General features: G+C 38.9%; 1 protein-coding gene across 2 annotated transcripts; it reads left to right on the forward strand.

Annotated features, from left to right (window-relative positions):
* Positions 1 to 2,291: 2,291 nt before the first annotated feature.
* Positions 2,292 to 12,752, forward strand: LOC141774176 (interferon-induced, double-stranded RNA-activated protein kinase-like). 2 transcript variants are annotated; one of them, XR_012595256.1, is made up of 20 exons: positions 2,292 to 2,527; positions 5,144 to 5,282; positions 5,394 to 5,545; positions 5,627 to 5,750; positions 5,860 to 5,912; positions 5,990 to 6,139; positions 6,249 to 6,381; positions 6,774 to 6,829; positions 6,920 to 7,010; positions 7,436 to 7,494; positions 7,602 to 7,689; positions 7,905 to 7,963; positions 8,119 to 8,238; positions 8,334 to 8,468; positions 8,674 to 8,878; positions 10,401 to 10,538; positions 10,763 to 10,861; positions 11,678 to 11,740; positions 12,079 to 12,413; positions 12,461 to 12,752. XR_012595256.1 is itself a non-coding variant. In XM_074646583.1 (19 exons), the coding sequence occupies exons 1-19, from the start codon at positions 2,421 to 2,423 to the stop codon at positions 12,211 to 12,213; spliced, it is 2,106 nt and encodes a 701-aa protein (XP_074502684.1). In that variant the 5' UTR covers positions 2,292 to 2,420; the 3' UTR covers positions 12,214 to 12,752. The 2 variants fall into 2 exon arrangements, 1 of the variants encoding a protein (XP_074502684.1); XM_074646583.1 differs by having other exon boundaries at positions 12,079 to 12,752.
* Positions 12,753 to 16,107: the final 3,355 nt, after the last annotated feature.

Here is a 16,107-nt window from a genome sequence, read left to right on the forward strand (position 1 = left end):
AAAAGACATGGAAAAGTGCATTTTGCATAATAGGTGACCTTTAATATGATTTTGGAGGGAAATGGTTAACATACTGCAGTAGTTCTTTAGTAGTAGTATTGCACTAGTACAAAGCACTTCACAAGGCCTCCAATCAGAGAGGAAGAAGCCAACACTTAATGTGTTCCTCTTCTACTCTGGTGGAGAATGTGCATTTGTACATATATTTCACTGTGCAAAGCTGCCATTTTAATGGTTGTATGTGCCTAATTTTATTTTCTTATTGGGTTTAGTGGGTGTTTCCCCTTCGGTGCATTTATCTTGAGGACCTTTAAACATTGTAGGATGTATCAAATTAACAAATGATGTACTTTGTGGGTGTAGAGCACAGTGGGAGAAGACCACTATAAAGCCAAATGTCCCCCTGTGATTTAGTTTCACACATACACAAGTATGGCAATGGATGGCAGATTGGGGTTCGAGGACACTTCAACATGCAGACAGGAGCTCAAATCATTTACCATGCAATTAATGAACAACCTAAGAAGACATAATATTATGTGTTGTATAATCAGAGAATGAAGCATGAAATTAAATGTTATTGGGATTTTAAAGTATAACTTTGGTTCTAAATAATGTGCCGGTAATTTCTGTGTCCACAGTTGACATGTTATTCTTTGTGTCCATTTTTTTGTACTGGATATGTTAATAATGGGTATCTGGGGTAGAATGGTCATGCATCTACACACTATGTACATATATATACAGTATGTACACACATACTATACTGTATTCAAAATAAAACAAACAGTTATAAGCGTACTGTACTTACACTACTTGTACTGTATAAATGTGGGAAAATTATATTGAGCTTTTTTCTTCCTTTTGTCTAACTCTCCCTGCACCCCCTCTACATTTTATTATGTTGTGTCATTGCATATTAGGGGTGGGTGATACCACAGAATTTGATATTGATATATTTTTTTATATCAAAACTGGCTATAATAACGTCATGTTTTATGAGTTTGATTATTTCAATAAAAGGCTTTTGTATATCATTTCTTTTTCCTATTTTGTTAAGGTACAGTCACACATGCACCAATGCAGGTGAGTGGCCTTTGGACTGGAAGTTCAGCAAAGTTGAACTCCACATGAATGCGAAGATGTGAATTTGCTTCATCACTGGAAGCAAATATTTGTTTGCCCCTTCGCTCACATAGAATGGAGGATGAATGCATGAACGAGAGGCAAATTATCATTTGTGACCGTGTGCCTTTAATGATTTAAAGGGACTGTTTGTAAGAATCAGAAATGCTTGTTAACAGCGACACCTGTGGCCGTTAAGTCAACAAAAGTCAGCGTCGGGCTCACGCTTGTGCTCGCTCTACATAGACATGAACGAGCATCGCTCAAAACAGTGAGGCGACACACGTCAGCTAAAACCACAATATCACTCTATATTTCACCTGCTTGGCAGTAATGTTAGCTGACCAGACGGAGGTCTCTCCATGAATCAATAATGATCCTAGTGTTGGATTTTCCTGCTTCAGCCTCCCGACCGCGGCCGGAGGGAGACACCGGCACCCGGTCAGAGACAATAACGTTTCTCACTGCGGAGCCCCGTCATTTCACAAAACACGGAAAACCTCTGTTGGTCTGGAGGAGCTGCAGCATTTATTTCTGCACAAACGTCCACTGTACATTTACTAGATATTCTCAGAGCTACGAAGTCTTCTGCAGTGTGTAGTGTGCGCGCATGCTCGTCTAGAGGTGGAGCAAGCTGAGTGAAGGCATGCAGGCAGAGTACAGCAGAGACTCTGGCCCTGGAGACCAAAGCTACGGTCTCCCCCGCGTCCTCTGACCGCGGCCAACACTGTTTTGCAAGACGGGCTTCACTAGATATAACTTTGCGGTTTTGGTGCTTCCGTGTAGTTTGTGTTGGAGTCTTGTCTGAACAGCGTAGGCACACGTGAGCGTGCATGGGACACCGACCCGGGTGATTTATACGTGTAAGAAGTTACAAACAGTCCCTTTAACCTACCCTGGCCCAACCCTGGTCATTGGTATGAAAGAGGTATAAGAGGTGCCTCTTTTTAAAATGTTGCCCTGACCCTGATACATTGTGTGCACACCACTGGAGAGATTCACTCTATTCAGTACAAACTATAACAAAAACAATAACTGCAGGTATTGATAACTCATTCCGCACTAGGTAGACTGGTGACAAGTTTCTATTGTTCAGATCAAGTTTTTTTTTATCAGATCACCTCAGGTCACGTCACGTTACGTCATGACGTACATACGGAGAAATCGAAACTTACAGGAGGTGACAGCTGAATCGAAACACAGCAGATATACAGAGAAGTAGGAGCAGAGAGCTCAGTCGAGACGAGGAGGAGGATGAAGAGACAAGTACAGTGAGCTTCTTCTCGTCATTTAAGATGGAAACTGGAAACGATGTCGCCAGACTAAACGAGTACGTGCAGAAAACAGGCTCCAGACTGCACTACGAGGACCTCGGATCTGTTGGACCCGACCATGTTAAAACGTGAGTTGAATGAAGTTTCTACTGTAGTCGTCTCTTCCATAGGCTGGCATGGATTTAGCCTGAAATATGAATCAGAGGCTACTCGTTATAGCTGCATTTAAGGACACCTGGTAAATCAGAAAACTGCTAAAATACCATGAAACTACTTTTTTATTTTTTTATTTTAGACAACCAACTAATTACAGAATAAATGTATCAAAAACAACATTGTAGGATTTAACAAAGGTTAGCTCACATATTTACTCATACCCTTTTTTTACTTTTGGCACAAAGGGAAACTTTTCAGAGAAAGATGAATGGGTGGAGCATAAGATGTACAAGGCCATCCAGTGTGTGTGTGTTTTTTAAGATAAACTCCTATAATTGCTTTAGATAAGATATGCCTGGAATTACTTTCTATCTACTATAAGTGGATCAGTTATGCCCTGTGATCTGTAAAATATTTATTTGTGAAGTAAATAGGTAATTGTGTTGTGGTACCTCCAAATTGTACTTAAACCTGCAGTAGGCAGAATATTTTTGGCATCATTGGGCAAAAAATCCATCCATAATAACCTTTCAGCATATTGTAATTCAGGTGTTCAGAGAGGAAACTAGACTTCTGCACCTCCTCATGGCTCTGCTTTCAGGCTTTAAAAAATCTAAAGGAGTGTACTGTTTACCTGTAAAATGAGAAAGTTGGCTCCGGCTGGTGGGCGGTGCTTGGTATTTCCTCAACATGGCTGCCGGGTCACAAACGTTCTCATTTGACAGCTAAACAGTACACTACAAAAACATTTGAGGAGAGAAATAGGCGTTACAGTAACAGAATATTGATTCATATTTGATCAGCGCTGCCTAGTTTGACTGTTTGATCGGAGTTTGCAAGTGATTGACAGCTGCTCAGAGACGTCAGGCTCCAGCTCGGCTCTGATTGGTTGTTTTCCTCCGGTCTGTGAAATCTTACAGATGCCATTAGGAGGACACCGGAGGACACAGAGACACATGATTTTTTTTCAGATTACCTGTCTCATGCACTACTGTCAGGATATAGTGATCGTTTTATAAAATAATTTATTCCAATTCTTCCCACTGCTACTTTAAGGTGTTACAATAAATATACTGTCACAGTTTTTTATTAATGATATTTAGATAAAAAAATGACAGTGACCGCAATAATACTCAAAACAAAACAACAATGTTCAAGCTTTCTCAAGACAGGATCTAGTAAAGGTCCAGGGTCCATCAGGCCTATCATCATCTTGGAGATGTAGAGCAGCCTGTTCCATTGATAGCAAGTCCATAAAGTCCTTAAGCCAGCTCTCCAAGCTGAAACTGTTGGTTTACGTTGTTTCCAGTTCAGGCCAGTGCTATAATACTATGTACAGTTTTGGGAGTTTGCGAGTGATTTACTGTACAGCTGCGTCCGTTGAATGAACAGCCAATAGGAACACTCTCTCTCTGAAATGACCTGTGATTGTTCAAAGTCTCCCGTCACTGGCTAGATTTTTTAAAGCCTGAAAACAGAGCTATGAGGAAGTGCAGAAGTCTAGTTATCTCTCAGAGCACTTGAATTACATAATGCTGAAAGGTTATTATGGATTTAATGATGCCAAAAATAGTCTGCCTACTCCAGATTTATCAACCATGCCAACACAATTTGGATAATATATGATCAATTTTCTTCAATGTGCAGGGTAAGGATAAGTAATGTAGGTTATGTGTATTATATCAAAATCTTGTATCTGACACAATTTGATGTTTTAAAAAATATTTTTAAGTGGTGCATGTCATTGTGTTGTAGTTATGGGTATACCCAGGTCATGTTCCCATTGTAATTTAGATTGGAAGTTGCTGTCAGAGGTAGAAGGACACAACAACCTATACATTGTTGAGATTACCTGTTGTATCTTTAGTTCATGGATACAGTAATTCATATAGTTAAAACATACAGTTATAAAAGTTAAATATTGTAAAATGTGGAATCATTATATTGTGGTTTTAGGAATTAAAGATTGTGTACAGTGATGATTAGAGATCTCAAGGTGACAGTAATGTGTAGGCCAGAGTTACAAGTGTCACTGAGTAGTTTGGAATGAGCGAGGAAGAAAAACAAGGAAGTAGCCTGAGAGAAAAATGTGATTGCACAAGAGAGATAAAACCAGTGCAATGCTTTGTGTTCATCAATGTAATGATGCACAGTTTGTTCGGTAAAAGGTTGAAAGTTGAAACGTGATGTTTCGGTAATTTTTTGGAGAAGTTACAGCTATGTCCCCACAGTACCTCTCCTGCCAACAGCTCCCTTTAGTTTGTCCTCTCTCTCTCTCGTTTCCTGTGTCTATGCCCCTAGAAAGAAATTACTTCATAATAGAATTTATTTACAGATAAAAATTCGGAATCTTTCAACCCAAACTTTGTTTTCAATCAATAAAAGGGACCACCTGTTTTATGTTGTGTAGTGTTATAATTTCAGCCTATAAATGACTTTAGTGCCTGAATATCCAGGTGGAGTCCCACAGTAGTAACACGGATGATTACCTTACCTCCGAGAGGCTGAATATGGAAGTGTTCAGATTCACCAACCAACACCACTAACATCATTGCCTATATAACAGAGATGTGATTATTCTTCTACAGATTCACTCAGAGGGTAGTCCTAAATGGTAAAGACTATCCTAATGGTGTGGGGAAGACCAAGAAGGAAGCCAAGCAAAACGCAGCTAAAAAAGCCCTGAGAGACTTGTTCGGGAGCAAACAAAAGGACTCAGTTGACACAGTAAGACTTCCTCTTTGCTTAACTAGAGCATGGTGAATTTTAGGTATAAAAGTAGAAGATTCAATTCAGGTCGCTTGTATTCTTGATGTATATTTGTTATTATCTTGACAGACGGGAAATACAGCAGAAGCTCCGACTGCACCAGTTCATCAGACAAGTATCACTCAATCCAACTATACATGTTGGCTCAATGAATATGGTCATAAGAACAGGTTGATTATAAGGGCTGTGGAGTCAACACAACCGGGACCATATGCCATTCCGTAAGCCTCCTAACCGCACCCACATTCTTAACTATTTTGTCATTATTTAAATGCATTAAATATAAGTTTTTATGATATTAGATGCTGTAGCTTTGTGGTTGGTGAGAAGGAGTATCCAGCTGCCACTGGGCAAACAAGGAAGGAAGCTAAGGAGGAGGCAGCCAAGCTTGTATATCAAGAGATATCTGGTAGTAAAACTACAGAGGTAAGTAGTAATAATACACACTAGTTTCTCCTGGCTTAATGAAAGTCCTAGAAACGTATTGTCACATACTGTGTGAACCATCTCAAAATTGTACTTTTATATTTTCAAGACTGCCGCAGCTCAACAACAGGAGGAACTAAATCAAAATGTGTCTGATATCTGGTGAGTAAATCACAATGTCAGTGCATTGTTTGATTTTCATGTCTTCATGAGTGTTGAGTGTTACTTGTTTATTACAGTAATGAGACAAGACGTCTCAGTCTCAACTTTAAGGACAACAGCTTTACAGAGACAAACTACATCGGAATTGTGAACCACTACTGTCAGAAAAAAAACCTCTCTCATAAATTTTTTGAAGAGAGGAGATGCGGTCCATCTCATAACCCTCAGTAAGTATGAACTTGAATAGACGCTACAAACACTCTTATGCAAACTCTTGATTGATTTTCAGTTTTAAAATGGTCTAATTCATTTCCTCCTTTTCAAAACACAACACAGATTTTTCTACAAATTAATAATCGACAACAAGGACTACCCTGTGGGTGAGGGTAAGAGTGCCAAGGAAGCCAAACAAAATGCAGCTCGGCTGGCCTGGTCTGCTCTCGAAGAACAGACAGACTGGGACAGCAAGGTATTTCATATTTTGTACTTCTTTAAATCATCAAATATACACTCAGTTGCCAGTTTATTATGTGCACCTAACTAAAGTGAATGCAGTCTGATACAACAGCTATAGTTCGGTGCACCTAATAAACTGGCAGCTTAGGGTAGTTTGGTAGAAAAGTAGAAGTTTAATAGCAGATTTTTTCTGATGCCTTTAGTCAGCCTCTAAATGTACTGCGCACAGTCCATATTCACCACAATCTACGGGCTTTTATTTTGAAAGCCCTTTCCGTAAAACATTCAAGAAAGACATTTTATTTTTTTCATTTGAGGGATTGCACATTTTAAATTTTTGTTCCAGGCAATTGCCTTTTTTTCCTGTGATGATGTAATGCCAAACACCTTTTCTGTACATTTTAGGTGTCCGTCAGATCAACAGCGTCCGAGGGTGGTGGACCATCGCCATCAACTACCCTGTAAGGCACTTATTGTTATTAGTAGGAGAGCAGAACATGGTGTTAAATACTGAGAAAGCTGTACTCATATCTCTCATTGTATTCCCCTAGGGCGTCCCGTCAATCATCATCACAGAGCATGCCAACGGACACAAGTGACTCAATAATATTCACCGATCCATCAAACCCTTCTAAAGCTCAGGTCTGTTCTCTCATAATTGTGAAACTTGTTTTTTATTTCGGTGCCGATGTTAACAGGTTAGAGCAGCCACACAGAACCACGTGGGCAGCGTGGCTCAGCTGCATCTCTTCTAGAGAGATCTCGCCTTTTTTTACCGCAAGCCGCACGCAGTTCACGGCAAAAATAGACTGTGAAAGTGATCTTTCGACAGTATATCGACATCATATCATTAACATTACTACAGTTTCAATGTCTACATCTGCAGAATGTCACAGACTTAAAAAAGTTAAGATTTTTTTTAAATCAACACTTCCTGCTTCAGTTTCAAAATAAAAGCCCTCAGGTGTTTTTTCTGCAGACAGAATTCCTTCATTTGTTAACACGAGGCTTTTATTCTGAAATATTTGCAGCTTTATAGCAATTAACCACTTTTTTGTGAATTGTAGATGCCTTTAAGGTCAACTGTAGCTGAAGAGGATGCACCAACCAGTTGGTCAACTTCACTGTAAGGCACTTATCTTATTAAGGTTATTATTATTGGAAACAATAAAACAGATTGTAGAGCTTAATGCTGAAAAGGCTGTACTCATGCATCTTATTGTATTCTCCTAGGGAGTCTCTTGCATCGTCACAAAGCATGTCAACGGGTACAAGTGGCTCAGGAATATTCACGGATTCATCGAACTCTTCCAAGGAACAGGTCTGCACTTTACATCACAATCTTACAAATGTTAAACATATTCTGCTTACTGTGTATATGGAGAGGGCAACATAATAATAGTAGTATTATAAGTCAAGGAAAATAGAGAGCTGTGAATTTAGAGGGAGTATGTCGTAGTTCTTCAAGAGTGTACAACTTAATAATCGGAGCAGGGTTCAAAATTTTGAATCTACTTTATTCTTTCATCCTCTAAGCATGCTGCCAAAGACCAGAACACGGGAAACATTCAGAATGAGACATCCGTCCGGTCAAGGTTTGAAAAAAAACAATATTAATTTGCATTGTAGCATTTGAGTTTTATACTGATGTGGTCTTAAATCTTTCTCCCAATAACTGATGTACAATCAAGAAGACATCTCTAAGTTTCTTTCTACCATTTTGCCTAAGCAACATTGTTAATCTCGACAGGTTTACTTCAGACTTTGATTCCATGGAGTGTCTTGGCAGTGGAGGCTTTGGTTGTGTTTACAAGGCAAGAGATAAACTGCTGAACAAGCATTTTGCTGTAAAGATTGTCGACTCTGAAGAGTAAGTATGCAGTAGTAAGGATCCAGTGTGCATTGTACAGTATTTATGCAAGTACTTTGTTTACTGATTCATTCTCTCGTTCTCCTTTGGCTCAGGAAAGCTCTTCGAGAGGTGGGGACACTATCAGACCTCAGCCACTGTAACATCGTCAGATACTACACATTCTGGATGGAAGATTCAGAATACAAATGTTCAACTGACCGTTCAGCTCGCAGATGCCGCCCTCCCCAGTAAGTCCCATGCACTTACCATAAGTCTTAATTTTTTAGGCATGATGTTTTTGGGTTGTCCGTACCGCACATACATCCGTACCATTCTTGTGAATACGATAGACCTACGGTACCAATCAACATTTACTTCGTTAAAGCAAAACATTTGTCTATTACCACTTTAAAGGAGAGTAATTAAATATTTTTTCTCTTCTCCCCTTTCTAGATCTACAGATAATTCATCAGCAAAGTACCTCTATATTCAGATGGAGTTATGCGACACCAAAACACTGAAAGCGTGGATTAATGAGAAGAACGCTCAGTCTCTGCAAGACTCCAAGAGAAGAGAAGAAAGTCTAAGCATTGCTCGACAAATTGTTAGTGGAGTCGAGTATATTCACTCCAAGAAGCACATCCACAGGGACCTTAAGGTGAGACCAGACTCTGCAGTGTGTGGCTGAGGCTAAGCTGATTTAGACGCTACCATGAGCATTTAATACGTCCTCCGGTTTACCCTGACGAGGCCCCGCCAGCACCCTGAGACAGTTCCTGGTGCAAACCAGTAGTGAAGTCCGTCACAGAGCGGAGTACTTAGAACCAGTGTATTGTTCTGGTGTTCAGAGTAGCTGCACCACAGACTAGACCTTATTCGGCTAGATCCTGCCCTAACAAGCCCCAAGAGGTTGTGGAAATGTGCTGCTGTTAGGGTTCAGTACATCTTCTCTATTATGTAATCCTCCGCTATTACAGCACAGTACAGATGTAGAGACAGCAGACAGGGTCAGGCAAGTGGCTTTCATTGACAAGGTCTTCCTCTCGGGCAGGAAGTGGAAGTTAAACCCATACAAATTTGCCTATCTAATATGTTTCTGCCTTGTAAATGTTTATGCCATAAATGCATGGAGTATAATGTCTACTGATTATTTTCCGACTCATCATGTTAAAAGTCTGGTAATTTTTTTATAATTCTCCACCAGAATATTATTCCTGGTAGGATTGAAGAAGCTGTCAAGAGTATTTAGACCATCAGGTTTTGAAACCCTAGAACATACTATGTTAGTACCTGTAAATAGACGGAATTTACATTAGATTTAACCGAATAATAATAAAAATCAACAAATGCCACACCAATAAGGAAGAGGGTCTACAGTGAAGAATCTCTATCAAACAACAAAAAATGCAGCTAGAAATTTTTTAAAAGTACGGTCACATATGAATTTTTTTTTTGTACATAGAAATGATCAACTAAGCTGAATTTTTAGGGTTTTATGTGCAGCCAATTGCATGCCAGAAGATGATCAAAGATCTTTTACTCTTATTTTTTTAATTAAATGCCCCATGCAATGAGTTGTCATATTCAGACTTGTGAAACAGGCTATATGAGACTTGTATAAATATGGGCAAGAACAAAATTAAAGATTGAATATTTTTCTTTTACATCAGGACATATTTTGTTTTATTAAATACCCCACACAATCATTGAGTTGTCATTTTCAGGCCTGTGAAACAGGTTGTTGTGAGCTGGCTGTATGGTAGCTTACATGTAAAAATGTATTAAGAATGCTTTATTTTTCATGACTAAATGCTAAGCAACTTTTTTTGTTAACATTTTTAGGGCCTTGTGTGGACTAATTTTATTTTTATTTTTTCAATTAAATAGATGTGATTCTTATTTCCCAGTGTGGCCCATATATTAGTGAAATTGAGTTAAAACACACCTGAACTGGATGAACATAAGCCTGTTATTTGATCATTTATCTCATCAAATTGAACAAAGCAGTCCTTCCCAATGAAAACCGCACGCTGTTCAGATTTAATGCTGCTTTCAACCATAGGTACCTTTTTAAAAATCAATTTCAAGCTCTAAGTTCACTAGTTCATGAGTTACTGCCATTGTGTTTCTTAATCGAGATCTTAATTTGTTTAAATTTGTTTTTGCTTTTCAATGGTAAGCCTGACAACATCCTGTTTGGACTGGATGGAGAAGTGAAGATTGGGGACTTTGGTCTGGTCACCAGAGATGATGATGACGATGCTTTGGTGGAGAGAACCGAGAACAGAGGAACCGAATCTTACATGGCTCCTGAACAAGTGAGCAATCAATAACTTTTGTGTGAAGAAATATGTTCTTCTAATCGGTAGCCTGGGCTTCCTATCCAATAGCAAATTTAAGCAGTAAAAACTGGGCGAGAAGCTGAAGGTTCATTTACTACCTGAGCAGAACTAGTTCATCTTTCTTGATGATTAATGAAATGATAACATTAGGCTGCTGACGTGCCTTTTGTCAATACTGCGTTTTTATTCTATCACAAAAGAGGGAGAAGACCTATGACCGAAAAGTGGACATATTTGCTCTGGGGTTGATCTACTTGGAACTCCTTTGGAAAGTCTCTAGTGGCCACGAGAGAGCAGAGGTGAGTCGTTCATAAACAGAACATAACATTGTGTGTTACTATTAAAGTTGCCATAGTTACCATATTATGTAGGCCTATGTCTTATTATATACAATTATTATTATATACAAACCAGTTAATTATACACCAGTAGTTGATTTCTTGTCAGTATGGTATGTAGCAAAAGTAATGTACTGTAGATAGCAGAAAAGATGGAACTTTATAGACCCTTTTACAGCCGACGTCATGATCACGTCATGGTGTTAGTTGGAGGCAAAACAAAGGAAAGACTGGAGGCAAACACGAAGCCTCAGAGTAGTGGGCTAAAGTCACACATCTAAAATGTCATCTTGGTGTGTTGTTGGGTGCCAAAATCGATATCACATACATTTGAGATGACAAACTGTGATTCGAGGCTCTAGCGAGCTACAATAACGGCAAAGCGTTTCAGAGATGGAAAGAAAATGTTGCTAATAGTTTAACAGTGAGCCATCGGCTGTAGTTAGTAGAAGGCTAAACTATTAGCAACCGTTTCATGTCTATTTAGAGCGAGTACAAGCACGAGCCCGATGTTGACTTTCGTTGATTCAACGGCCACAGGTGTCACTGTTAACAAGCATTTCTGATTCTTACAAACAGCCCCTTTAACGCTCCGTCCACAATATACGTCAACATGTTTACTAACAGAAAAGGGCTCTATTGTTCATCTTTTAATCTGTCTTGTTTAGTTTTTCTTGTATTTATTTGTAACACTCAACAGAGCATTATTTGAAATATTAGTATACTTCAGGCTAACCAACATGTTCTTTCATCCTTTTATCACTTCATGAATACCAGATTTTGAAGAATGCCAGACGTCAGATGCTCCCCAAAGACTTTTTACAGACTTTTCCCCAGGAGGTGATTACAATATGCGTATTATCCTAACTGATTTACATGCAACATGAAGCAGTATTTCCAACAGGATGCCAGTTAGTCATGAAGGTCACCAGCAGAGTAGCAGGGAGGCTGACATACAGGGGTTTGTTACGACAGTTGTCCATCTCTAAAGCCTCAAACGTTGAGGAGTCAAAACAGGACTGCTGCTGTCATGAATAATGTCAAAAATAAAGCAGAACAGATGACAGTGTTTTGACAAGATATCAGTCTCAGATTCCCAAGTGCATGTGTGCAATATTGTAATATGGCATTTGTTATTGTTGGTACAAAGATCTCAGTTGTTTTTGTTGTTTTTGCAGAACCAAATCATTAAGTTAATGCTGCGTGAGAAGTCAGAGGAGCGACCTGGAGCAAGTAAACTGAAGGCAGAGCTGGAGAAGTGGGCTCAGACATTCAACGCACAAAATGAGCATCACAGAAATGCAACTATCTGATTATCACAACGAATTGTGATCATCAATTGTGATCAAGTCATGGGAGTATCTGTCTCTTCTGGTGTCTGTAATTTAATGAAATTATATGATATACTGTTATTAATATGGTGTTTTTAGGAAAATGGTTAACATACTGCACTTATATAGCGCTTTAAGCTGAGATCAGTACACAGCGCTTCACATTCACTTACACACCTACAGTACGTTCTGTGTTTTGCTCAAAGACATTTCAACATGCAGACATGAGGTCAAATCATTAATGATGCAATTAATGAACAACCTAAAAAGTGAACCTAATATTATGGGTATTTTTCTTATATCATAATAATCATGAAAAGGGAGCTATTATATCAGTTCACATCTGTCTAGTTTTTATTCCAAATAATCATGTGCCTGTAATTTCTATGTCCACAGTCGACATTTTATTCTTTGCTGGAAATGGTCAAATGTTCTGTTTTTAAGGGGTGTCACATTACAGCCTTTGCTTTGTACTGAATATGTTACGGTTGAAAATAAAATAATGGTTACCCACAGCAAAATGTATTAATTTATTTACAGTTTTCACTTTCATTCTGTTTGTATATTCTGTTTAGGAGAAAGTTACATGAAGATGATTTTGTCGTTTATATATATTCCAGATAAGTCACATGGCTTTCTTTCTATATGTGGGTGTGACTGCTTTGTTTCTGTCCTGCATATTAACCCAGTTATGGATGGAGCACTTGAGTATTTATTTCTCGTCTGTATAATGGGACACACACAACCAGACAGGTCAGGAATACTGTTAAGATCGGCATAGCCTACTCCAAACACTGCATGAGAGTTTCTTACTGCTGTAGGTTACCCAGAGTGCACCTGCATGTAATACAAAATAAAAGCCTTGTGTGTCCGTAATGCCAAATGCAGTATTTATAAAATCAAAGCCCTACAGAAAGTAATGGTTGGTTGTCCCAAATTGAACATGAATATATTACTAAAACATTCTTATATATATATACATACATATATATATATATACACATACCTAAACACATATAAACTGGTCTTATGAGAAAACACTGTTTACCATTGGCAGAGTATTTTGGCAAATTTTTCTTGGGCGCTACCCACATAATCAGCTGTGCTGCTCATCCCACAAATGCATGATCCTTACAAGTTGGACATCATTGTGAAGGTAAATAAACAGGCTTTCCAACCATGTAAAATATAATGCCAATTAGCATTGTAAAAACAGAGAAATTATCCACCAAACACAAGTTTCCGAACTTTTTCCCCCCAGTTTATATATATACAGTATATACACCGATAAGCCATAACATTATAGCCCACTTGCCCATTGAGTAGGTCCCCCTTTTGCCGCCAAAACAGCCCTGACCTGTCGAGGCATGGACTCCACTAGACCTCTGAAGGTCTGCTGTGGTATCTGGCACCAAGCCGTCAGTAGCAGATCCTTTATAAGATCCTTTATAAGTTGCGAGGTGGGGCCTTCGTGGATCGGACTTGTTTGTCCAGCACATCCAACAGATGCTCGATTGGATTGAGATCTGGAGAATTTGGAGGCCAAGTCCACACCTCGAACCCGTTGCCATCCACATGATGTAAAAGAAAACGTGATTCATCAGACCAGGCCACCTTCTTCCATTGCTCTGTGGTCCAGTTCTGATGCTCATGTGTCCAATGTAGGCACTTTTGGCAGTTGACACTGGTCAGCATGGGCACCCTGACCGGTCTGCGACTATGCAGCCCCGTACGCAACAAACAGCGACGCACTGTGTGTTCTGACACCTTTCTATCGGAACCAGCATTAACTTTTTCAGCAATCTGAGCTCCAGTAGCTCTTCTATTAGATGGGACAACACGGGCCAGCCTTCGCTCCCCAGAATAGGGAGATAGAATAGGATGATGACTGAATTGTACACTAATTTTTTGTAATTGATTATATGTATATATGTTTTTGTATGTATATTAATATTAGGTTTATTAAGTTTCTTTGTACCGAGCATGTTATGATTGGGGACGTTTGTGAATGTTTGTTCCTCTTGTTTCAAAATTAACAAAAAAACAATAAATATAATATTGTAAAAAAATAAAGAGAGTCAATGTTATTCACTTCACCTGTCAGTGGTCATGAATCAGTTTGTGTTGAGTCCAACAATAGTTATCCCAGAGGTTGCTCCATGATTGCATTTAACGCCACTGATGGATTTTATTTTATTGAGGAACTTGTGAGAACTTTCAGCAAGTAGTGTTGATTCCCAAACATCAGTCCTCCAGACCAGCTGACAACAAGAGGAGGAGGAGGAAGAGGAGGAAAAGGAGGAGTAGGAAGAGGAGGAGAAGCACGCGAAATTCAAACTATTTAATGCTGCAAAGCAAATCTCGTCCATGCTGCAGTCTCTGGCTTGTGCGCTGACTCAGGGTTTAAAGCTTCAGGATGGCAAAGAAGAACAACTACACAGCGGAACTAAAGAAGTATGCACGGAGAGAACACTTGGAGTTGAAATATGAAGACGTGGGCTCCGAGGGATCTGAACACAATAAAAGGTGAGTTAAAACTATATTACCAACTACTAAGTCAGTATATTTGAAGTCTTTTTTTCTTGTAAAACAGAAACCATTTTCGATTAAACAGAATTATCATCCTTGTGCGCTGTTAACGTTAGAATATGCTCGTTGCAAAAATACCAGAATTTTTTTTACACAAAAATAAATATTTAATAAATTGGCAAGTAGTAAGAAAGCCATAACTCAGTGGTAGGGGCGAACGCGCAGCCAGCTTTGACAGGGGGGGGAGGGGCTTTTTCCCCCACCTCATATAGGCCTAGCCTTTATTAAGTGTATCTCTAACATTATCATGTTTCATGAAAGAAATAAACTGACTGAGAGATGTATACATACATACACTTGCTGTTATGTCCACTAAATCAGGTTATAAACGAACACCGTGTCCTAACTGGATGCGAGCGTCAAAACTTGTGCTAAAGTGTCAGTAATCAAGTTAATATTTTCATTCACATCCAGGACAACTGGATGCAATTTTGCATTGCAGTGTTAAGTCCTTCCATTACCGAACTGTATGACTTAATTTTATAGCCTAGCTGTAAGAGTATTTCAGTTTAGTTTTTTTGTCAGGAGAGAATTCAGCTGAGGGGGCACAGTGACCTTTCTGGTGGTTGCAGACTGATCCTCCAACATTAGACCAATGGCGGGGTATTGTAAATGAAATATATTGTATGGAAAGACTCACATTTATATTAAGGCTTAAATTGGAAAAAAAAAGGATTGAGTACTGGGAAAATGGATTGTGTATTCACACCGTTGATTGAAGTGTGACATTGTATATTAAGATGTATTTACCTCCTGATGTTCTCTGTTCTTTAAAAAAAAAAATATATATGCTCGTTGCTGCCCCCTGTAGCAAATAGGGGAGAACATCCACTATGATAGATCATTCAATAGATCTACTGTATTTCAAAGCAGACATTTTTAGAGTAGTCATTTAATACTAAAAGCACAGGTACTACTAATGAAATTAACCTCATCCTACCAACCTATTTAACATACAAAGAGTACCGACTGGGGACCCCAAGAATATACTACTGTAAGAAACATCATATCGAAATGTTAACTTATTTCTTCTCAGTTATCTGAAGAGAAAAAAACATTATTATTCTTTTAGGGAAGTTACACTTAATTTGTATATTGTGGAAAAGGAAAAGGAAAATAGACAGAGCACATGAGGAAATCTGTGTCTGTCTCCTTCACAATGACTGACAGAAAGCCCCTAGCCACCTGATAGTTTTTAAAAAGCATTAAAGCTTGGCCCTTAGGCTAAATTTCGGCAAGGAAAAACTGTCATGGCCATTTTCAAAGGGGTCCCTTGACCTCTGACCT

Source organism: Sebastes fasciatus, chromosome 9, assembly GCF_043250625.1.
Source record: "Sebastes fasciatus isolate fSebFas1 chromosome 9, fSebFas1.pri, whole genome shotgun sequence".
Taxonomy (NCBI): domain Eukaryota; kingdom Metazoa; phylum Chordata; class Actinopteri; order Perciformes; family Sebastidae; genus Sebastes; species Sebastes fasciatus.

What these genes read in the sequence shown, in the direction of transcription:
- LOC141774176 (XM_074646583.1), top strand. Translation starts at nt 2,421, where the DNA reads ATGGAAACTGGAAACGATGTCGCCAGACTAAACGAGTACGTGCAGAAA. An exon ending in AAAAGGACTCAGTTGACACA is followed by an intron (nt 5,283 to 5,393) that starts GTAAGACTTCCT and finishes TTATCTTGACAG; the next exon opens with ACGGGAAATACAGCAGAAGC. An exon ending in AGACAGACTGGGACAGCAAG is followed by an intron (nt 6,382 to 6,773) that starts GTATTTCATATT and finishes TGTACATTTTAG; the next exon opens with GTGTCCGTCAGATCAACAGC.